This window comes from Pelophylax lessonae (genome assembly GCF_965119305.1).
Source record: "Pelophylax lessonae genome assembly, chromosome: 6".
In the NCBI taxonomy this organism is placed as follows: domain Eukaryota; kingdom Metazoa; phylum Chordata; class Amphibia; order Anura; family Ranidae; genus Pelophylax; species Pelophylax lessonae.
In genome coordinates this window covers 301615008-301638716 of record NC_138773.1, presented here as the reverse complement: position 1 = coordinate 301638716, position 23709 = coordinate 301615008, and the positions used below count along the sequence as shown (strand labels likewise).

The 23709-nt window shown below is 46.2% G+C and overlaps 1 protein-coding gene across 1 annotated transcript in view; it reads left to right on the top strand.

Annotated features, from left to right (window-relative positions):
* LOC309558747 (rac GTPase-activating protein 1-like) overlaps nucleotides 1-23709 on the top strand; it is a gene marked incomplete at both ends in the record, with an annotated part of 142255 nt that overhangs the window by 91409 nt on the left and 27137 nt on the right. The window contains 3 exons of the mRNA XM_082261794.1: nucleotides 7364-7537; nucleotides 10606-10701; nucleotides 13890-14088. Coding sequence (XP_082117920.1) covers nucleotides 7364-7537; nucleotides 10606-10701; nucleotides 13890-14088 — 469 coding nt within the window. The remainder of the gene's footprint in view (nucleotides 1-7363; nucleotides 7538-10605; nucleotides 10702-13889; nucleotides 14089-23709) is intronic.

Genomic DNA, 23709 nt, shown 5'->3' with positions numbered 1-23709 from the left:
ATTCTAAGCGTACCTTTACGATTTCCAAGCGTATTGCTAGATGCTATCCATTTGAGGAATCCTTCATTAAGAAATGGACGGTACCACCAGTGGTGGATCCACCTATTTCCAGGCTGAATAAAGCCACGGTTATCCCAGTGGAGGACACTTCGTCCTTTAAGGATCCGGTGGATCGAAAGATGGAAGCGGAGTCCCGCACTATCTTTTCTCTGATAGGGTCCGCATTTAGACCAGTAATTGTTATTGGTCTAGTTTCCCAGACACTAATGGAATGGGCGAGATTGGTACGCCAAGACCTAAGGGGAAAAGATATCCCCCAGGGAACATCTGATTTGATGGAACAGATTATACAAGGGCTACAGTTTGTCTGTGACGCAGCCTTGGATGCTACCCCCCCCTATTAGGGCATGCATCTATGTCAGCGGTAATCCTCAGACGTGTGCTGTGGTTAAAATGCTGGTCAGCTGACCTAGGTTCCAAAAAGACCTTGACGAATCTCCCCTTTCAGGGGAATCGCCTATTTGGGGCCACCCTAGATGAAATTATTAAGGACGCCACTGGGGGCAAGAGCACTTTTTTGCCACAGGCTGCTAAAGCTAAGGGACCTCGCAACAAGCGAGGACCTTTCTTAACCGCCCATAAAGGGTTCGTACGCCCGGCTGGAACAAGCGGGAAAGGCAAGACTCCTCCATGAGGGTTCAAGAAAGGCTGGTCGGACAAACAGAGGACCGACTCAGCCAAACCCGAAGCAAAGGATTATACAGCCTGAAGGTGCGCCCCCACCCGGGTTGAGGGTGGGGGGACGTTCTCACTGGTATTCAGGACATTAGATCGAGCATCGACTACTACTACCGGTGCGATTCTTCCCTTCCAACATTTAAGTACTACAGGGAGCGGTAGTCACCGTTCCCTGAATAGATCTTTTCCTTTACCTTTTCCTAAGATTAGTCTCTATTCCCCACAGGAATCGGATCTGGTTGACCAGACAGACCAAGAAGCCTCTAGCCGGGTGACTTCGGTCCCTGAGGTTCAACCAGAAAAGATCACCCTTCCTGATAGGAATCAGGTATCTGATAAATGTGTGGGAACAGAAAACGACCAGACTTTCTCGGATGGTCGGGGCCAGATAGCTCTAGGGACGCCTGGTTCAGATCCAGTCAGCGCCAGTGATCCTAGAAATTCTAGGCTGGCCTCGTCAAGCCGGCCTGGCCGACTTGGACATGCTAGTCGCAGACGTTCCGTGGGAACTTCGTCTCAGGGAGTGTCTGTGGTCTCAAGGACCAATTTACCATCGTGCTTTACAGTCGCTGGTTTTAATGGCCTGGCCATTGAGACCCAAGTACTGAAGGACAGAGGGTTGTCAGCTTCAGTCATTCCTACCCTTATTAAAGCAAGGAAAGCGACTTCCAGCAAGGTCTATTATCACACATGGAAGACTTGCGTGGTGCGAATCTTTAGGATTTCCTCCACGTACCTATTCGGTGACTCGAATATTGGCTTTTTTGCAAAAAGGGGTTGAGCAGAAACTAGCCTTGAGCACCATCAAGGGTCAAGTTTCAGCATTAGCAATCTTCTTTCAGAAACCTTTAGCTACCAAGTCCTTGGTGCGGAATTTCATCCAGGGGGTGCGGCACCTGGCTCCACCAGTCCGCGCGCCCTTACCGCCCTGGGATCTTAATTTAGTTTTGTCGGTTCTACAGAAACCTCCCTTTGAAAACATCAGGGAGATTCCCTTGCTTACTTTATCCCAGAAGGTGGCCTTCTTGGTGGCTATCACTTCTGCTCGCAGGGTGTCAGAACTGGCTGCATTATCATGCCAGTCCCCATACCTAGTGATTCATAGGGATAAGGTAGTACTTCATCCTAAGCCATCCTTTCTTCCTAAGGTGGTTTCAGATTTTCATCTGAATGAAGATATTGTACTACCTTCCTTGTGTCCTCAGCCCAATCATCATCGGGAACATGCGTTGCATTCCTTGGATGTGGTTCGGGCAATCAGGGTATACCTGAAAGCTACGGAATCATTCCGTAAGATGGATTCACTTTTTGTGATCACGGATGGCCCCAGAAAGGGGTTGCCTGCATCTGCCGCGACCATTGCCAAATGGATTAGACAGACGGTGGTACAGGCTTATTCTATTAAGGGTCAGAGTCCTCCGTTCCCTGTTAGGGCGCACTCCACTCGAGCGCTCAGTACTTCCTGGGCCTTTCGCCATCAGGCGTCAGTGGTCCAGGTATGTAAGGCGACCACCTGGTCGTCGGTACATACCTTTACAAAATTTTATAAAATTGATGTGATGGCATCGGCGGATGCCTCATTTGGCCGCAAGGTTTTGCAGGCCGCAATTTGAGGAGACCGGTGGTCTACCTCGAGGGTTTTTTTCTGTTTGAAAAATTTCTTTTTGTTGAGTCTCATCATTAAGGATGAGCATTGTAAACTTCTAGTTGGCACCGGTTGGGCCTTCTAGATTGGGATTTGATTTCCATTCTCCCACCCCTCATTTGTGATACTGCTCTGGGACGTCCCGAAGGTGCTGTATCACCGAGGACTACGTCTGTCAATGAGCGATAGAGAAAAATGGATTTTTGTAAAATCTTACCGTAAAATCCTTTTCTCTTAGCTCATTGACAGACGTAGTCCCCGCCCCTCTGTTTTTGAGTTGGGTTGGGTTAAATTCTCTAAGCACTGCTTTTGTGACATAACTGATTTGCTGTGGCGGAGAGAGAGAGGATATACCCTCGGGGACTGCCCCTGGGGTGTGGCCAGAGCATTTTTATTTCCTGTCTAGTCCTGCTCCTGTGGAGGCAACATAACCCGAAGGTGCTGTATCACCGAGGACTACGTCTGTCAATGAGCTAAGAGAAAAGGATTTTACGGTAAGATTTTACAAAAATCCATTTTTAAAGGCTTTAGTGCCGGTTCACACTAATGCGATCACAGACATCGCATATGATTCAGAGCGCACTGCTTCTAAAACCACTTGCAATGTCTGTGCCGGTGCGAATTCAGCCATACAGTTTGCTAATCTGGTGCAAATTCAGCCATACATTGCAATTGCAGTGAACACACACAGGACCCTTTTTTTGGTCCGCAGCAGAATCGGATCGCATGGTGGTTCACACCAGTGCGATCCGATTTCTGTGCGAACTGTCAGAGCGCACTGTAATATGCGATCTGATCTGGGGGTGTCGTTAACTTTGAATTGACACTCCCAGCGTATCGCATATGGCAGTGGGAACTGCCTGTGCTGCGGATGTGATGCAGGAACACGCAGTATATTCGCAGTGTTCCTGCATCGCAATAGTGTGAACTGGCACTTAAAGTGCATGTAAACCCTTTCATATACCCAGTGAAATGATTGGCCTCAGGTGATACACTGAGATGAGAAAAAATTCTCCTACATAAGCTTTACCTGTCTTATCTGGAGCTCTCTCTCCTCTACATCATCTGTTCAAAAGTCCATAATTTATAAAGCTTGTCTGAGAGTTCAGAAAAAAGAGGGTGGGGAGTGGCGATTGACCAATTATCGATAGCCAATATATCGAGGGCCGGTATGCACTTTCCCCGATCTATCGGAATCGGCCCCGGAGGTTACCGATATTGCCGATATTTCGGGAAAGTGCTTTTACCGGAGTTATGCCTGCAGCTAGATTCCTCACCCCGGTACCGGCGTCCATAGCCGACGGTCGGCTTTCTTGTAATGACAACCGATGCGGCTGAGAAGCTGGTCGGCTGTCCTTACAAGGAGCGGGAGGAGAGGGCCCCCTTCCGCGGCTCGCCCGGGTCTCCCATTCCACCAGGAGACCTGAACAACCAGCCTGCAAGGCCGCCGAAGACCCGATCAAAGCCGCGATCGGCTCTGATCAGGTCTCCATGTAAAAACCCGGAAGTGATGTCATGACATCACTTCCGGGTACTGGCGCCAGATTAAAAAAAAATGACAGCATTCAAAACAGCCAAACTTGGCTTTTGCATGCTTTTAAGTGCAGAGGAGAGCGTTGGGGCCTTTTAGACCCCCAGATCCCTCCACAAGAGTACCTATCAAGAAAAAAAAAAAAAATAATAATAATAATTTTTTAAATGTACAAAAATATCGGCCAACATCGGTAGATACCGACATGTGATGACCAAAATATCGGTATCGGCAGTAAAAAAATATCGGTCAATCACTAGTGGGGAGCTGAAGTTACACACACCCCTCCACACAGCCCACAGGAACAGAACTGAGGCTGTCAATTGGCTGGAGGTCCCTCTCCTGTCACCATTCTCTTGGTATCAGGAAAACTTGTCAGAAGTGACTCGTGCTGATAGCAGAGGAATTAGGCAGCAGAGGGAAATGACACTTTGTGCTCTGGATTGAGACCAGTACACACTATAGAGGTATATGCTTTTTTTCATATTTCATGCCTGAGGTGTACAGCCACTTTAATGTTAAAATCAAATGTAAATTGCCAACTCACAAAATTTAAATTAGAAAAAGCATGTACTCAACTCTCCCAGCATGGGCACACCTCTGTATTCACACTCGTAGTCCTAGATAGAAGTGCTCTCAGATGGAGGAATAGCTGCTGCCGGACGACAGACCAGAGCTCTGTACGCAGGCACAGTCTGTTGGAGGGGATCTCTTGGATGACGTCACATGCGGGCGGAGCAGTGGGCATGGCTACGCGTTTCAAAGGACTTCCTCCTTTGTCAAGCCTGATGGGCTTGCTAGGATGAGCTCTTCTTGTTTGTATGCTATTTGTAGATTCCATCTTGTAAGGAGCAGCACCAAAGGCAGCAAGAGATGTTTCATTACTCTTGATTCCAGTGCCTGAGCTAAGGATTTGTGGTTTGATCAACTTTTCGACGTGACCTGTTTTTTGATGGACTTGGTTTTTGTTTACGTTCCACAAGCTCTTTCATTTACATTTTTATAGTCCCAAGTATTCTGAGTGCCGGTTCACACTAGGGCGACCTGTGAGGCGACCTGGTCGCCTCACAGGTCTCCGCAGGTCGTCTCCCATAGGGAAGCTACGGACCCGTTCTAATAGGAGCGACACAAGTCGCTCCGACCTAGAAAAAGGGTCCGGAGCTTCTTTGCGGCGACCAGGAGGCGACCGCCATAGACTTCAATGTTATGAAGTCCGTGGCGGCCGCTCCGAGGTCGCGGCGCGCTGCTCGCACCGCGACCTCGGAGGTCGCCACCCGAAGTAGCGTCGCGGTAGTGTGAACCGGCGCTGAGTGTGCTAGAAAAAAAATTGTTTTTTTTCATGACAAAACCTTTAAGCTGATTGGTTACTATGCACAGCTCCAACAGATTCTGTGTGCTCCAGTTTTAGCAAATCTGCCCCATGCTGTCACCTTATACACAGATTCGTGATCCAGCACTGCTTCCTCCTCTACGTACTGCCAGCCTATGTAAGATTTCCTGATCCAGCAAGGCTGCTTCTTCCACTACTGTTCCAGAGTTCTAGACTCCTCCATTATCCTCCTCCATTATCTGACCTGTCATGGATTGCTACATTGCATATAGCTTATTGATTCAGCACTACTACTATATGGCAAAGTACGTACAGCATATACTTGGTGGAAAGAATGTATCCATGCTTAAAATAAATATTCTCTTCTGTACCTCCTATTTCTCTTCCTGAATCCTCTATCTGGGATCTCCAAACTATGGCCCTCCATCTGTTGGGGAACCACATGTCTCATTAGGCATTGTAAAACTCTGACATTCAGACATGATGGGAATTGTAGTTCCTGAACAACTGGAGGGCCATAGTTTGGAGACCCCTGCACATTTTCAACCAAGGTTCCTCAAGAAGTTAGTAGGGTTTCCTTAACCACTTAAGGCCCCGGAAGATTTTACCCCCTTACTGACCAGGGCCTATTTTGCGATTCGGCACTGCGTGACTTTAACGGACAATTGCGCGGTCGTGCGACGCTGTACCTAAACGAATTTGGCGTCCTTTTTTTCCCACAAACAGAGCTTTCTTTTGGTGGTATTTGATCACCTGTGCGATTTTTTTATTTTTTTTTGATCACGCGCTATAAACAAAAAAAGAGCGTCAATTTTGCAAAAAAAAATATTTTTCACATTTTTTTATATGAAATTCCCCCCAAAAAAATGTAAAAATCAAAATTTTTTAACATTGTAGGCCAATTTTTTTTTTTTACCATATGTTTGGTAAAAAAAATCGCAATAAGTGTATTTTGATTGGTTTGCGCAAAAGTTATTGCGTTTACTAACAAAGGGAAAGATTTTTGTCATTTTTGTTGTTTTTTTTTTTTAGCGCATAAGGGCGGCGATCTGCGTTGTTTTTTTTTGCGGGACTGCAAAATTGGGGCGGACAGATCAGACCCTTGACTGACATTTTTGACACTTTTGGGGGTACCAGTGACATTACTACAGTAATCCGTGCTATACATATGCACTGTTACTGTAAAAATGACACTGGCAGTGAAGGAGTTAACTGTATTGGAGAGGGAGGGGTTAAGTGTGTCCTAGAGGTGTGCTTCTAACTGTGATTGGCTGTGGCTTGATATGTAAGAACAGTGATCAACGGTCCTACATAGTAGAACCGTTTGATCATCATTCTTACACAGGGAGAACTGACAGGCAGCTTTGTTTACCCTAGCCGCCTGCCTTTCTCCCGCTGTCACGGACGATCACGAGTGCCCAGCGGACATCGGGTTCCGCCGGGCACACGTGTGGGGGGGTCCGTAACCGTGCGGGAGCGCGCCTCCGGCGGCGCGCGCTCGCTCCCGAAACCCTCACAGGCTAGCGACGTACCTCTACGTTACTCTGCCTGTGAGGGGCTGACTGCCGACGTAAATAGTCATGCGGCAGTCGGCAAGTGGTTAAGCTGCCCCTGATTTTACCTCCTATTTGATGGTGCCTGCATAGTTCTTGGGCCAAACCATTTGGCAGAGCCAACTGTCTGACACTGATCATCTTTTTAGCATTCTTCCCATTGGTCACTAATGTGAGGAACATTTTTCCCACTGACACCCAAATTAATTGGTTTTAACTGGGGTTCCCCAAGACCTTAGAATTATTTTAAGGGTTCCTCTGGGGTAAAAAGGTTGAGAAAGGAAAAACGTAGATTATAAACTCTTTGGACAGGACTCTGACTGCTGATAAATCTTGGTTTTTGCTTTTATATTTTGCTGTACAACTAAATGTTTTTTGTTGTAAATCTTTTTAAGCATGTGTATTATTTAACCTTGTTTGTAAAAGTTCTGTTTGAAGGAGGTAATAGAGCTATATAAATCCTTAGTAATGTATCTGTCACTGATCCCTGCCATGCGGTTGCTGTTATTTAGTTTTCCTTATCTGTAATACTGACACTGATTCCAATATGCCGTACCCTGTCATAGATGATCCGTGCTGAACAGTGCACTGTCTGCGGACACAAGACCAGATTTGGGAAGATGTCCTTGAAATGCCGGAACTGTCGGATTCTGATACATCCTGAATGCAGAGACTATTGCCCCAAGCAGTGTCCTCCGGCCTTACTGCCTGTTCAGAACACAGGCCTGAAAAAGGGGCAGGTAACCATACAGTTCTCCTCCTTGCCCCATAGCCTCGTAGAATTATGATTAAGTGCTGCACAAAATTGTAGAACCTTCCTCTTTAATTCACGTTCCTATCCCCCATTCTACTCCCTTTTTCTGTTTTTTTTTGTCTTCTACATTGTATTCTGTCATTTAGGTAATAAAAACTAGCTTTAGCTAATCAGGTTAACCACTTAAGCCCCGGAAGATTTACCCCCTTCCTGACCAGGGCCTATTTTGCGATTCGGCATTGCACGGTCGTGTGACGCTGTACCCAAACGAATTTGATGTCCTTTTTTTCCCACAAACAGAGCTTTCTTTTGGTGGTATTTGATCATCTGTGTTTTTTTTTTTTTTTTTTGATCATGCGCTATAAACAAAAAAAGAGCGTCAATTTTGCAAAAATAACAATATTTTTTAAATTTTTTTACATTTTCGGCCAATTTGTTTTATGCTACATATGTTTGGTAAAAAAAAATCGCATAAAGCGTATTTTGATTGCTTTGCGCAAAAGTTATCGTGTTTACTAACAAAGGGAAAGATTTTTGTTATTTTTGGTGTTTTTTTTTTTTTAACGAGTAATGGCGGCGATCTGCGTTTTTTTTTTTTTTTTTTTGCGGCATTGCGGCGGACAGATTGGACCCTTGACTGACATTTTTGACACTTTTGGGGTTACCAGTGACATTACTGCAGTAATCAGTGCTATACATATGCACTGTTACTGTAAAAATGACACTGGCAGGGAAGGGGTTAACTGTATTGGAGAGGGAGGGGTTAAGTGTGTCCTAGGGGCGTGTTTCTAACTGTGATGGGACATGGCTACTAGTGTAGGAACAGTGATCAAGGGTCCTACATAGTAGAACCGTCTGATCTCCATTTTTACAAAGGGGAGAATGACAGGCGGCTTGTTTACATTAGCCGCCTGCCTTTCTCCCTCTACCGACGATCGCCGAATGACCGGCGGACATCGCGTCCGCCGGTCACATGCACTGACTCCTTAGTGAACGAGCCGGGGCGGGCGCGCGTTCGCCCGCTATTGGCTCACAAGCCGGTGACAGGCTAGTGACGTATATATACGTCACTTTGCCTGGCCGGGGCTGACCGCCGCAGTATATGTACTTGCGGCGGTCGGCAAGTGGTTAAAGCCCTCAGGTGCTTTTTATATACTGCATCTCAAAGCTGAAAACTGTTTGCAATGGACTACTAATGGCTTCGCGGTGGTCAATATCTTCTCGAGAACCAGAATCCTTGCCCAATGATAATGGCACCACTGATGCTGTAAATTTGATTCTTTTTGTTGCTCCATGGAAGATGAAAGTATTGGGCCCACTGGCAGAGAAGCTTTCCAAATGGCTATAAAGTCTACCTATGTGACAACAAGAGCCTTCTACAACTATTGGTGATCTTTATGCCTCCTTAATGTTAACTGCACTGTTCCTTTTAAAACCTTTTTGAGGTTGAGAGAATTTGGTATAACTATCAAGCCATCTTTGGCCAGATTTGCCCTGATTTTGACTTTGAACGAGTTCTCCTGCTTAATTCTTCCTTCTTCTATCTGTTTGCAAATAGAGATGTGCACGATGAAAAAAAATTTAATTTCAGATTCGTTCGAAGTTAATGATTTCATTACATCTTATTCGGTAATGTTAGAATGATTTGTGTTTAGAATTTATTTTGTATATTCAGATTTGTTTCATACATTTGTTATTTTCAAATCTATTTGAAATTCGGAAGACGGCTATATTTGTTTTGTTTGACTCTATTCTAATCTACTCTATTTTTTTTCTATTCTATTTTTCTATTCTGATCTTATTTAACTTTTTTACCTTACTGTATTGCAATTAAAATTTTTTTCAAACTTAGATAATTTGTTGTCTTATAATTAGTTTTGGATTAGTTGAAATTTGTTAGTATTGTGATTTGGAAATTCAGATATATCGCAATCTCTGAATAGCGAAAATTTCACCTAAATTATGATTCGGATTGAACCAAATTGCACATGTCTACTAGCAAGGATGCGAACTGCATTTGGTATACACTCTATGTCCTTAAATAATGTTGACACACCTTCAAATCGCTAAGTTCAGATGTTTTCATTGAAAGGTACAGTTAATGCTTAACCATGCAAAGGCATTTTAGACAATTTTGCTCTTTCAACCTTGTGGTAACAGCTTGGGGAAGGCGCTTTTTCGGTTCCAGTATGACTGTGCCCCTGTGTACTAAGTCCGCTCTGTAAAGACATGGTTTATTTGGTATGGAGGAACTTGGTTGTCCTATACAGAGTCCTGACCTCAACCCTACAACTTTGGGATGAATTGAAATGAGCCAGGTCTTCTTAGCCAAAATCTCCATAGAGACATGATTTGAGGAATTTGGTTTGGAGGAACTTGGGTGGCCTACACAGAGCCCTGACCTCAACCCTACTAAACACCTTTTGAGATTAATTGGAATCCTGATTCCTAGCCAGATCTCATCCAACATCAGTACCTGACCTCACAAATGCTCATTTGGTTGAATGGCCACAAATTCCCCCCAATTCTTGTGGAAAGCCTTCTCAGAGTGGGGACTGTTTTAAACACAAAGTTAAGCAACCTTATACTAATGGAAAGCGATGCCGAACAAGCTCACATAGGTGTGATTGTCAGGTGTCCACAAACCCTTAACCATATAGTGTATAGAGCAGTGATGGCGAACCTTGGCACCCAGGATGTTTTAGAACTACATTTCCCATGATGCTCAACTACATTGCAGAGAGCATGAGCATCATGGGAAATGCCGTTCCAAAACATCTGGGGTGCCAAGGTTCGCCATCACGGCTATAGAGGGTCACTAGGGTGAGTATATAAAAACTTCTGTATGAAAAGAGCATAGTAGGAGAAAGGGGAAAAAAACACATCAAATTTACTTTCAAAATGCAGAATAATTTCCCTTTAAGCATGTAGCCAAGTAAGAACTAGCACTAGTCCCCTGCATCCGGTTCTCTGCTACTGTTTTTCTAGAATGCTTGCACCATGTAACTGTAACATGTTTATGGCTCCTTCTAACTGTAATCTGTCCATGAACAGGGATTACTGGCTGACTTTGCTCCCGCCATGCCTCCCATGGTGCCCAACTTGGTGGTCCATTGTGTGAATGAGATTGAGAAAAGGGGGCTGAGTGAGGTAAGAAGATCTGCTCGTGTATTGGAAGTTTTTTTCTTTTTACACCTTTCGTCTGAAAGAAACAAATTTCAATTGGGATTTAGGTCCTTTAAAGGAAGCCTATACATTCAGGGCCGGTGCTAGACTATTTTACGCCCTAGGCAAGACCAGCTACTTGCACCCCCCCCCCCAAAAAAAAAAAGGGAAGGGGTTAAAAACTCCTCTGTCATACCCAGTGACCCTGATCTGATGGTTCCTCCATGTTATGCTTTCATATCCAGTGACCCCCCATGTTCCTCCATGTCACACCTGGGGACCCTAATGTCCCTCCGTGTCACACCCAGGGACTTTGATGTTTTTCCATGTCACACCCTTGGACCCCAATATTCATCCATGTCATGCTGTCATACCCACTGACCCTGATGTTCCTCCATGTCACACCCAGGGACCCCCGTGTTCCTCCATGTCATGCTGTCATACTCAGTGACCCCAATGTTCCTCTATGTCAGACCCTGATGTTTTCCATGTCACAGTTGGGGACCCTGATGTTCCTCCATGTCACACCTGGGGACCCCAATGTTCCTCCGTGTCACACTTGGGGACCCCAATCCCCCATGGCACACCCAGGGACCCCAATTCCTCATGGCACACCCGGTGACCCCCATCCTCCATGTCACACCTGGTGACTCTGATTCCCCATGGCACACCTGGTGACACCGTTTCCCTTTCATACCAGGGATGCTCCATGTAACACCCAGGGACCAGCTCAGTGCAGAGAGTCACTTCCTGCCTTGGGTTAAGGCCGTTCAACTCCAGCTGAAGAGGATCATCATGCAGGCAGCACTCTGGTGGGCTCCATTCCTGCCTCTTGGGGCCCCTCCAACAGTAGTGGAAAGCCAGGGCCTGATAGTTCCGCCACTGCCCAAGACACCTGGCATCTTTCTCTGTCCCTTCTTCCTCCCCTACCGCCACCTCTCCCCTCAGCTCACAATAATTATTTATGATGGAGAGATTGCCGACTCCTGGCTGCGCCCCTAGGTGGCAATGGGCCCTAGGCGGCTGCCTAGTTTGCCTAGTGGAAGCACCGACCCTGTATACATTCATTTATATAGGTCACAGTATAGCTACAAGTAGTAATTTGCAAGAGTCAGTATGTATATTAAAGCTCAGATTTCACTAGGTCTCAGAAGTTGTTGAAGCCAAGTCAAGTAACTAGCATTCTTGGGAGACTGTCTGCAATGGCAAGCCCAATATTTTTATCAGTACAGCACTGCCTTTTAAATTGAGAGCTCAGTAAGTTTATGTAAAGGCTAAGACAGTCCTTGCACTCACAATCTGTGTAGTGCGGGTCCAATGCCGGGCTCCTGCAAACCCTTCTCCGGTTCTCTGTCCGTACCTAGGTATGCGCTTTCAGTTGGAGAGCTGGAGGAAGTATCAGTGGATTACAAGCGTGGCGATCACCATACTTGTATTCCATTGAGAATTATTCTGCCGTGGTGGCACACAGGGATTGTAGCTCATCCTTTCACAGATCTCTGTGAATGAATGGCATGGCTGTGCGGACAGAGCCCTGCAAACTGCACAAAATTCAAAAGTGACAGCTGCTGCAAGGGAGAAGAATTGCTGCATGCTTTCATGGGGGGGAATTCTTGGGGTGGAGAGGTCCACTTGACACCTAGTTACATGCTACACTGTAATTATGGGTGTAGCATGATGTAAAAGATGGAATTAGCCTTTTAAATCATCTACCAGATTTTAGTCATCATGAATTCTGTGCACCGGTCCTCAGGAAGGATGTGCTGGAACTGGACAGAGTCCAGAGAAGAGCAACAAAAACAATTAGGGGAATTGAGGACATCAGCTATGAGGAAAGACTACAAGCACTGAACCTATTCTCTCTGGAGAAGAGACGATTGAGGGGGATATGATATCAATGTACAAATACTGTAATGGTGACCATAGCATAGGGAACAAACTTTTTAGAGAAAGGGAATACAATAAGACACGTGGCCACTCACTAAAACTAGAGGGAAAACAGTTTAACCTTAAACTACGTATGGGTTCTTCACTGTCAGAGCAGTAATGATGTGGAATTCTCTTCCACAGGCAGTGGTGTCAGCGGGGAGGGTCGATAGTTTCAAAAGACTATTAGATGGGCACCCTAAAGACCACAACATACAGGGGTATACAATGTACAGTTAACAGCAAACACACACACACACATCATAGGTTGAACTGAATGGACTGATGTCTTTTTTCAACCTCACAAACGATGTAACTATGTAAAAAATCCTATACTGCTATAAGCACATATCTTGGTTATTCTGGATTACAGCAGGACACGGCTTCATGGTTTGGCTTTTTACAGAAGGATAGAACATTAAAGCCCTGTGTAAGCTCCAAGTCAGAGCTTACACAGGTTTAAGAACTCCCCATGTGACAGCACTCAGGCATGATGATTGGCCACCCAAGGACCCAATGCAGTCATGTGGGAGGAAGGGGAAAGTATCACAATCTCCCTTTTACCTTGAAATACAGGGTAATTAACTTTTCTGTCCAATGGGATAACTGAGCACCAGGAGATCAAATCAAAGGTCAGTAGAGACATTGTGTACAAATGGTAGGAGGTGGGGAATGATCATTTTTTGACTGTCACTTTTCCCGAAAATAATCTGCCACCCGCTAATACTTGCCTTCACTGAGCTCCCTCACCTCTCAGTTGGAGTCAAATTCTTGCTTGTAGGTATAGGACAGCATATTATTTTCCCCCAGGGTACAGTGCTTGGGCCTGGGGAATCGCCAGGGTAAAACACTATTGCATAAATCAAGGAACAAAATAATTACCTCATTTTACACCATCTCACATTAAGTTAACACATAGTTAGGACTCCCAAATTTTTTGTTGGGGGGAGCACAGGAAAGGTAGGTGGGGGGGGGTTATTCTTTTAAGTGTCTATCGCTTTACCCTAAATAGACAAAGTGACAGTGCCTTGGTCTGAACCCGCTGCTTTGCCCATGCTTCCCTTTAATTGGGTTCTCATCTCTTCCTGTTCTCTTTGACCACCACAAAGGGAATTTTTTAATTTATTTTTTGTTTTTTACAATACAGAGAATCCAGCAAGAGGATATAGGCTCTCCCTGCTGGAACAATGAGATGGCATATTGTGGGGAAGAAGGAAATAACTTCTCTTGCCTTGTTTTGTCCCCAGCGAGGTCTATACCGCATCTCGGGCTGTGATCGGCAGGTGAAAGAGATGAAACAGAAGCTTCTGTATGGTAAAGTCAAGTCACAGCAACTCTCGAAGGAAGACATCCATACCATCTGTAGTGTTCTAAAAGATTTTCTGCGCTCCCTATATGAGCCTCTTCTGACCTTCTCCCTCCATGCCCAGTTCCTAGATGCAGCTGGTAAGTTGGGGTGACTGAGCATTTGGGATGTGAGCATTTTTGGGTGAAATTATGGAGGTACAACAAAGCTTCAAGACAGAACTTTACTGCCCAAGCTACTAGGTGTGTCTGGCAAGGGTAAATTGGTCAAGCCACCCAAAAAGAGTTCCGTTACAGGTGCTATTAAAAGTGAACCCTGAAATGTTATTTTTACCTACAGGTAAGCTTATAATAAAGCTTACCTCTAGGTAAAATTAATGTCTCCTAAATTTGTACTGTTTAACCACTTGCCGACTGCCTAACGACTATTTACGTCGGCAGTCAGCCCCTCACAGGCAAAGTGATGTAGATCTACGTCGCTAGCCTGTGAGGTTCTAGGGAGCGAGCGCGCGCCGCTGGAGGCGCGCTCCTGCTCGCTCACAGACCCCCCCCCCCCCCCGCGAGTGACCGTCGGTTACACCGGGATCGTCGGTTACACCGGGAGAAAGGCAGGCGGCTAATGTAAACAAAGCCGCCTGTCTTTCTCCCCTGTGTAACAGCAGAGATCATACGGTCCTGCTATGTAGGACCATTGATCTCTGCTGTTACACACACACAGCCACATCCAATCACAGTAAGAATCATGCCCCTAGGGACACACTTAACCCCTCCTTCTCAAATAAAGTTAACCCCTTCCCTGCAAGTGTCATTTTTACAGTAACAGTGCATATGTATAGCACTGATTACTGCAGTAATGTCACTGGTACCCCCAAAAGTGTCAAAAATGTCAGTCGAAGGTCCGATCTGTCCACCGCAATGTCAGTCCCGCAAAACAAATCGCAGATCGCCGCCATTACTCGTTGAAAAAATAAAAATTACAAAAATCTTTCCCTTACTTGGTAAACGCAATAACTTTTGCGCAAACCAATCAATGCGATTTTAGATTTTTACATTTTTTTGGGGGGGGGGGGATTTCATATAAAAAATGTGAAAAATATTGTTATTTTTGCAAAATTGTTGCTCTTTTTTTGTTTATAGCGCATGATCAAAAAATCGCACAGGTGATCAAATACCACCAAAAGAAAGCTCTGTGGGGAAAAAAGGACGTCAAATTAGTTTAGGTACAGCGTCGCACGACCACGCAATTGTCCGTTAAATTCGCGCAGTGCTGAATCGCAAAATAGGCCCTGGTCAGGAAGGGGGTAAAATCTTCCGGGGCTTAAGTGGTTAAAGTGGTTGTAAAGTCTTAAGGTTTTTTTCTTAATGCATTTTCTGCATTAAGATAAAAAGCCTTCTGTGTGCAGCAGCCCCCCTAATACCTGAGCCCCCTCTCTATCCAGCGATGTCCACCAGTCCCTCAGCCATCCAGGACTGGCCCTCCTGATTGACTGAGACACAGCAGCGGCGCCATTGGCTCCCGCTGCTGTCAATCAAAGTCAGCCAATGAATGGACACACGAAGTTGCAGCTCGGCTCGGGTGCCCCCATAGCTTGCTGTGGGGGGCACTCAACAGGGGGAGGGGCCAGGAGCAGCGAAGAGGGACCCGAGAAGAGGAGGATCTGGGCTGCCCTGTGCAAATCCACTGCACAGAGGTGGTAAGTATAACATGTTGTTATTTAAAAGAAAAAAGACTTTACGATCACTTTAAGAGATATTATTTTTGAGCGTCCGGTGACGTTACGGGGCATGCGCTCTGAAGGAACAGCATACCTGCGCCATTCCTTCAGAGCGAAGTGCCTCGACCGAGATTCCCGCATGCGGTAGTGACATTATGGCGGCTCGGTAAATCAGACACCCGGAGTCCCTGAACCCGGAAGGAATACCGGGTGAAGATGGAAGCCTCTGCATCGGTGACAGCGCGCCACTGGAGGGCTTCATTTTGAGGCAAGTCTTGCATAGTGCACTAGTATGCATACTAGCACATTATGATATTGCCTTGCAGGAGGAAACTTTTTTTTTTTTTTTTTTTTCTTACAGAGTTTACATCCGCTTTAAAGTTGGACAAAAAGTTTTGGCTTTATATACACTTTAAAAACTGGTCATACAAGGTGTTTTTCTTTTCTCTTAGTTCAGCCAGTGGGCTGCATGAAAAAAATGGAACTAATTCCCCCATCCACACATTTTAGGTGGATGGGGGAATCTTCCCTGCTGTGCTATAGTATTCTGACAGCGGACCCCCCACCCTGCTGTCAGGATACACAGATCAGTGCTTCAGCGGTTGAACAGAAGCTGATCAGTAGATTTCAGTCCACCTATGGCCACCTTAAAGTGGTTGTAAAGGCTGGACATTTTTACCATACTGCATTCCCTGCATTAGGGGAAAATATGTCCCTGTATTTTTATTGCCCCCTCACTCGATCCAGCTCTGTGCCCATTCTTTCTCCCTTCTCACAGAGGCAGCAGCGGAAACCATTGGCTCCTGCTGCTGTCAATCAAATTCTGTGAACAAGGGGCAGGGCCCAGCCATGCAGTCTGTGTCTATGGATGCAGGAAGCGTGGCTCGGCAGGGAGCCACCATAGGCAGCGGCTTTCTATAGGGACTCAGCAAGAAGAGGAGCAGTGGAGAGCCCCAGAAAAGGAAATTTGAGGCCTCTCTGTGCAAAACTATTGCACAGAGCATATCATTATAACATGGTTTATTTTTATTTTTTTTAAATATGAAGCTTTACAATCACATTATTTTAGATGTAGGAAAGGGTTATAACCACTGGCAGTTTATTTTTGATCAGATAAAAGCATCTTGGACTTCTTTTTTTTTTTTTTTTTTTTGGGGGGGGGGGGGGGGGCTCATTTCTATCTTAATGTAAACCTACCAGGGGCTCTAAAGTAGAACTAAAGGCAGAACTTTTTTTGTATTTTGGATAGAGTTAGGAAAAGTTGTAACCCCTGTGTTTGTGTTTTTTTTTTTTTGCCATCTATGTCTCATTGGGGAGATTTCCCTTCACTTCCTGCCCCATAGCCAAACAGGAAGCGAGAGGAAATCCCTCCAAAGGGAGGGGATCCCTTGTCATCAGAACTAGTGTCCCCGTTGGAAGATTTCTCCTCTATTCCTGTTTGGTGACAATCTAAAATGTGGGATTTTATTTCACTTTTGGTGATAATTGTAAACAGGACAAATAGGATGAATCTCCCTCATGAGGGCACAGATAGCAATATAAGGCAAGGGGTTCTAATCCCTCTCCATTCTATCCAAAAGTAAAAATAAAATAGTTTTGCCTTTTAGCTATACCTTATCTTCCCACACAGAAAATGTGGTTTTAAACAGCCGGTTCACACTGCCGTGACCATAAGTCGCCCCATGTCGGAGCGACTTTTTACCGCGACTTTACCGCGACGTTACCGTGGCTTTACCACGACGTTACCGCAACTTCAGCGCGACTTGTGAATTATTTTGCGCGACTTATATGACAGACGACTTTGTATTTGGCCAATCAGAATATGATGTGTTGTGACCTAATTCTCCTTTTCTGTTTTTTTTTACTCATTTCCTCATTGCCCACCAGTACCACGTATCCGTGTCCACCAGTGCCACATATCAGTGTCCACCAGTGGCACGTATCAGTGCCACAAATCAGTGTCCACCAGTGCCACGTATCAGTGCCACAAATCAGTGTCCACCAGTGCCACGTATCAGTGCCATGAATCAGTGTCCATCAGTGCCACGTATCAGTGCCGCGTATCAGTACCATGAATCAGTGTCCACCAGTGCCACGTATCAGTGCCACGAATCAGTGTCCATCAGTGCCACCTATCAGTGCCACTTATCATTGCCGCGTATCAGTACCATGATTCAGTGTCCACCAGTGCCATGTATCAGTGCCACGAATCAGTGCCACGAATCGGTGTCCACCAGTGCCACTGCCCCCCAGTGCCACTTATCTGTGTCCACCAGTGCCACTCACACAGACCAGGCAGAGATAATGGTATATAGCAGGGGTCTTCAAACTACGGCCCTCCTGCTGTTCAGGAACTACAATTCCCATCATGCCTAGTCATGTCTGTGAATGTCAGAGTTTTACAATGCCTCATGGGATGTGTAACTATATAGGAACTGTAGGCATGGCTGCAATGTGGGGAATGCCTGGCTAATCTCTTTCTTCTTCCTGGAAAGTCTGATAACAAGTCGCTTCAAATAAGATGTCCCATTGAAGAATATGGGACAAGTTGGATCACAAGTCGCCTCAAAGTAGTACAGGACCCTTTTCTGAAGTCGGAGCGACTTCAGTAGTGCCAATTAAGACGGCACTGATTGATTAACATTGCTTTTGTTATGTCAAGTGACTTGGGGCGACTTGAGGGCACACAAGTCGCCTCACAAGTTGCACTAGTGTGAATGGGCTCTTAAAGTAGAACACCATGAGTTTGTCACTACCTCCCATCCACCTCCTTTCTGCCCTTATTGAGCTTTTGGCACAGTGTTTTGTTTTTAAATCCTGGAATTCTACTTTAAGGCAATTGGCTAAAACAGCCAAATCGTTTTACCTCCTTTCAAATGTTGCAATCAAGGCACCTCTACCAGACAGCACAGCACTTCATGTGTCCTATCTATAAACGACCCTACAGTTGAGCAATACAGCATGGTCTAGGACTCTTCCCCCAGCCTAGACTACTTCAACCTCATGATCCTCCCTATTGGTCATTAAAATGTTTGTTACCCCATTTCATATTCCTGATTTGTCTGCTGTACCATGTACTTGTATGAGAGAGTATCCTGTTCTTTGTATTGCTTCCTTTATGTGAAATCCCTGGTGTTCCTGCCCATCCCTCTGCATTTCTATTAATAACTTACCACACTAGGCATGAGAGCACATTTTTAAAGACCTCGCTTTGTGCACTGGTCCAAATCATTTTGTGGAGGGGCTTAGTGGGGGGGGGATTAAGGTGTGGGGTTATTTTTCAGGGGTTGGGCTTGGCCCGTTAGTTCCAGTGAAGGGAACTCTTAAGGTGTCAGCATAGCAAGACATGTTGGACAATTTTCATGCTCCCAACTTTGTGGGAACAGTTTGGGGATGGCCCCTTCCTGTTCCAACATGACTGCGTACCAGTGCACAAAGCAAGTTCCATAAGCACATGGTGAGTGAGTTTGGGATGGAGGAACTTGACTGGCCTGCAAAGAGTCCTGACCTCAACCCGATGGAACACCTTTGGGATGAATTGTTTGTAGCGGAGACTTCAAGCCAGGCCTTCTCATTCAACATCAGTGCCTGACCTCACAAATGCGCTTCTGGAAGAATGGTCAAACATTCCCATAGACACACTCCTAAACCTTGTGGACAGCCTTCCCAGAAGAGTTGAAGCTGTTATAGCTGCAAAGGTTGGGCCAACTCAGTATTGAATCCTACGGACTAAGACTGGGATGCCATTAAAGTTCGTGTGTGTATAAAGACAGGCGTCCCAATACTTTTGGTAATATAGTGTATGTGTTTCGGTTGGTCTTATCTGCTTCATTTTCTTCCCCTCATATGTTAAGTTAGAACTGTTCAGGTTTTTGGCAGGTCTGATATATATTATGAGGTTACCCCAGTCATGAGCCACCTTGGGACCTTTCTTCTGCAGGGGAGGCGTAAGTCTCAGATTGGATATGTAGTGTTTCCTCTGTAGGGGAATTCTAATCTGTATTGGCTGGTTGTGAGCAGAACATTTTGTTTCCTAAATATTTTCTCATTCAAATTCAGAACCGCTGGACACTCTTAAAGTCGGAACATTGATTTATTTTATAAGAGTAAATTCTTTTTGTCCACCTGATTCTTTCTCTGCACCCTCCTGCTGTTTGTTTTTTGCTTAAGGCATTTCTTCACTATCTCTATCCCCCTATTTATTTATTTTTCGTGGTGTTAATGGAGGGAACATACAGAGAAATAACGTGAATGTAATATTTAACTGGAGGTAACTGAAAAACACGGGCCGAGCGAGGAATTATGGTCACTTTTTTTATTCTTTTCTAACAGCATTGATATAGGAAAAGATCTGTATTGTGTTCCACCAACCAATCAATAAAATCCTTATGTGGATCTTGTAGTCCACTTGTATGTTGTAGTCAGTGGTGGGATTCAAAAATTATAGTAACCAGTTCCGACTTTCAAGCATGGTTTAATATTTCAATGCACAGTGACCAGCGTGCCCCCCTTTCAATGCACAGTGACCAGCGTGCCCCCCTTTCAATGCACAGTGACCAGCGTGCCCCCCTTTCAATGCACAGTGACCAGCGTGCCCCCCTTTCAATGCACAGTGACCAGCGTGCCCCCCTTTCAATGCACAGTGACCAGCGTGCCCCCCTTTCAATGCACATTGACCAGCGTGCCCCCTTTCAATGCACAGTGACCAGCGTGCCCCCCTTTCAATGCACAGTGACCAGCGTGCCCCCCTTTCAATGCACAGTGACCAGCGTGTCCCCTTTCAATGCACAGTGACCAGCATGTCCCCTTTCAATGCACAGTGACCAGCGTGCCCCCCTTTCAATGCACAGTGACCAGCGTGCCCCCCTTTCAATGCACAGTGACCAGCGTGCCCCCCTTTCAATGCACAGATCATCGTGCCCCTTTCAATGCAGAGATCCTCATTCGTGCCCCCTTTAATGCAGAGATAATATTCGTGCCCCCTTTCAATGCAGTCTGCAGAGACCAGTGTGCTGCGTGCCCCCTTCAATGCAGAAATCATTGTGCCCCCTTCAATGCAGAGTGAACAGCGTGCCAACTTGCCAAGCCCCCCAGACCAGTGCACTTGACTTACCTGTTGTAGCGGCGGTCCCCGCGTCTCCTCAAGTCCTCTCCCGCATCCCGCCTCCTCCTCGGCCAATGGCATTGGCCGAGGAGGAGGAGGATCCGTGTGACAATAGCGAATTTTCATTCGCTATTGTCACACGATGGGTGGGCTCGGGGCGCACTGCTCTGTGCCCCGGGTCCACCCTTTACTACTAGAGCCAAATAGGCAGGGAGTCGGGGACTGTCTGGGAGGCGGCAGCCTGGAGTAGGAGGGGTGACGTCACTGGTTGCTAGACGCTAAGCAGCTCTAGCCTAGCAACCAGTGCAGTGTTTGGCCTCCGGCTGCCTCCCTGCAGAGAGACAGCGCCGACAGAGAGCAGCAGAGCGGTCAGCGGATCAGGAGGACAGATGGTCAAACTCATAAGGCGGTTCTGCGAACTTGCAGAAATTTAGTAACCGGTTCTATGGAACCGGTGTGAACCGGCTGGATCCCACCACTGGTTGTAGTATCCCGCCCCCAAACCATCCTGAATCTCTGCAGAATCTCATAACAAGGGTTTTTTTTTTTTTTTTTAGAGAGAATAGGTGCAGGAACTCCCCCTTTTCTCAACCACTACCCACCCCTGAGCACTGTTCCTTGGTTCCTCCCCCTCCCGCCTCCCATTACTGCCATTTCAGAGAATACCGTGTAATAGTCTCACCCGGGACAGAGGTTTTTGGAGGGGACTGCAGGCTAAACCAAGTATCATTTTGTGATGATAAGCCATTTGTATGGAATATGTTTGTAGCACTAACCCCTTGGGGGTTGCTTGTAATTGTATGTTCTTCTGTGCCGCTTTGACCTTGTGAACTGTCCAGCCCTCCTGACACTCCAGGTTCAGACATGTTGTGTATACCTTTTAAATGACACACTGACACAATGCAAATCTGTTTGAACTCTTTAGATTTATTTTACTCAAAAGGAAGGCTTAAAGAGGTATTAATCAAACAGGCCCAAGGTAAACAGCTAGGGCTCAGTTGAAATAATACTAAGAGAAGAGTTAAATAATCGGTTATAGTAACAAGCAAATAGCACCAATATACACAGTATCTGACAGTATGTGAATGAATCTCTTAGAAAGCTATGAATTGCTTTGTGAAATACTCCTACTAAAGGGAAACTCCAGGCTGGCCTAAAATACCTGTTTCCTAATGAGAGATGAGGTACTCTAGATACCAGTAGCGTGTCCCCTTTAAAAGCAATAAAATAGCAATGTTCAGAATGCAAGGCCTTGCTATTATCTTCACCGGCATTTGGAGCTCAAAGAACAAATAATTCCCAAGGGTAGCACAATGCGAGACAAGCAATGCTAGATAGCTGGTTCTGATTTAATAATGATCCACTAACTGATCCAAATGTAAGGTGTCTGTATACAGTGTTCGAGATGCTGTAGCGATTGAGAACTGGACTTTGAGCAAACATTCTCTCACCAATCCTGACATCCCTCTTATAACTCTGGGAAGAACAAGCAAAGTCAACTCTCCACGCTGTGAGACACTGAGATGGCTGTGGTCTGCTGTTTCAGTGAGTCCCCGCTTCTCGGCCTTTTGGCTAAGATCAAGTGTAGTATCTGTTCTTATCAGTTGGTATGGACCCTGATGGTTAGTATCGGCAGGGGCTGAAATGAACCGGGGCGCTCCAGACGTCACTGGGGGACCGGGAAGTAGGCACTGTCAGAGAAAGCCGGATGGGTCCGTTGCCTTCTGATTTGATATGGGTCCGCCCCTACCAGTTTGAAGGGAGCGAGAAAACTGGATCTGCGGCCAGTTAGTACTGCTCCTGGATGTGATTGGTAAGGAACGGCGGTGGCGGTGGGGGAGCCTTTCCTCCTGGGTTGAATCTGGCCTTGCAAAAGGCTTGTCCCCAGTCGAAGGCAGGTTCTCCCTAAGCTGACCAAAGTTCTGATGCCTCCTGGTAGGATAGGGCTACGCTTGGTCTGGCCTTTGGGCCGGGGTAGAAAAAGCCCGTAGTGTATGTGCCCCTGGGGTGGCAGCCCAGGGGTGCCTTAATTCTCACTGGTGAGGGGCAGCTCGCCTTGAGTTTTTCGGCACCATGGTCACTGCACCTACGCACACTTTTTTAAGCACCTGCCTCTTGGGCAAGGCCTTTTGGCTTCGACCAGAGGAATTTTTATTCCGGCCGGAAGGCCTGCCTTTGTATTTTCACAAGGGCACTAATTCACCTCTCCACTTCCCCTCCCCCACCTTTTTGTTTGTGTGTGCCTTTTCTTTGTGGTTTGTCACTTTTCTATCACCTTTTTTCACTTTGCACGACTTGTAGGGTGTGGGTCCTCGGGCCCTACCTTGAGTCTTGGGAGGGGGTGGATATGGCCTTTTGGCTTGGTCCGCCCTCTCTCATGGGGTCTCCCTTCGGGGGAGCCCCACTTAGTACTCGGTGGGGGCTGTTTCGGCAGTCCCCCTGAAGAACGGGGTCAGTCTGGTTTCGGCCAGACAGACCATGAGTACCTCAAATCCCTGTCAGGAGTCTTGCGCCCCGGGGGATCGAGGTTCGGGTCCTACCTCTTCGGAGGGAAGACCACTTTGTTCGCACACCCTGTGCACTTTTTGTGTTCCTCACGTTTGTGTGTGTGCACTTTTTTATGCACCGGGTGAAGTCTTTTGAGTGTGTTTCACACGCTACGGGCTTTAAAAAAAAAAAAAAAAAAAAGTGAGTCCCACTGACTGATAATATGATCAGCGATGATGCAGGGATGTCCGCGACGTAGTGAGTGTCATCTGTCCCGCCTGGGCTCAGTCTGCAGACAGCTGGGTGGCGTGCAGTAGGCCGCAGTCCTCTCTCTCTGCAGCAGACCGATGCACACACCATGGATTCCAGGAAGCAAGAGAGCGTGGTCAGCAGATCCCTTTTATAGTCTCTCCCACAATTCTCCCCTGGAGTGAATGGCCTGCTGGGAGGTGTAGT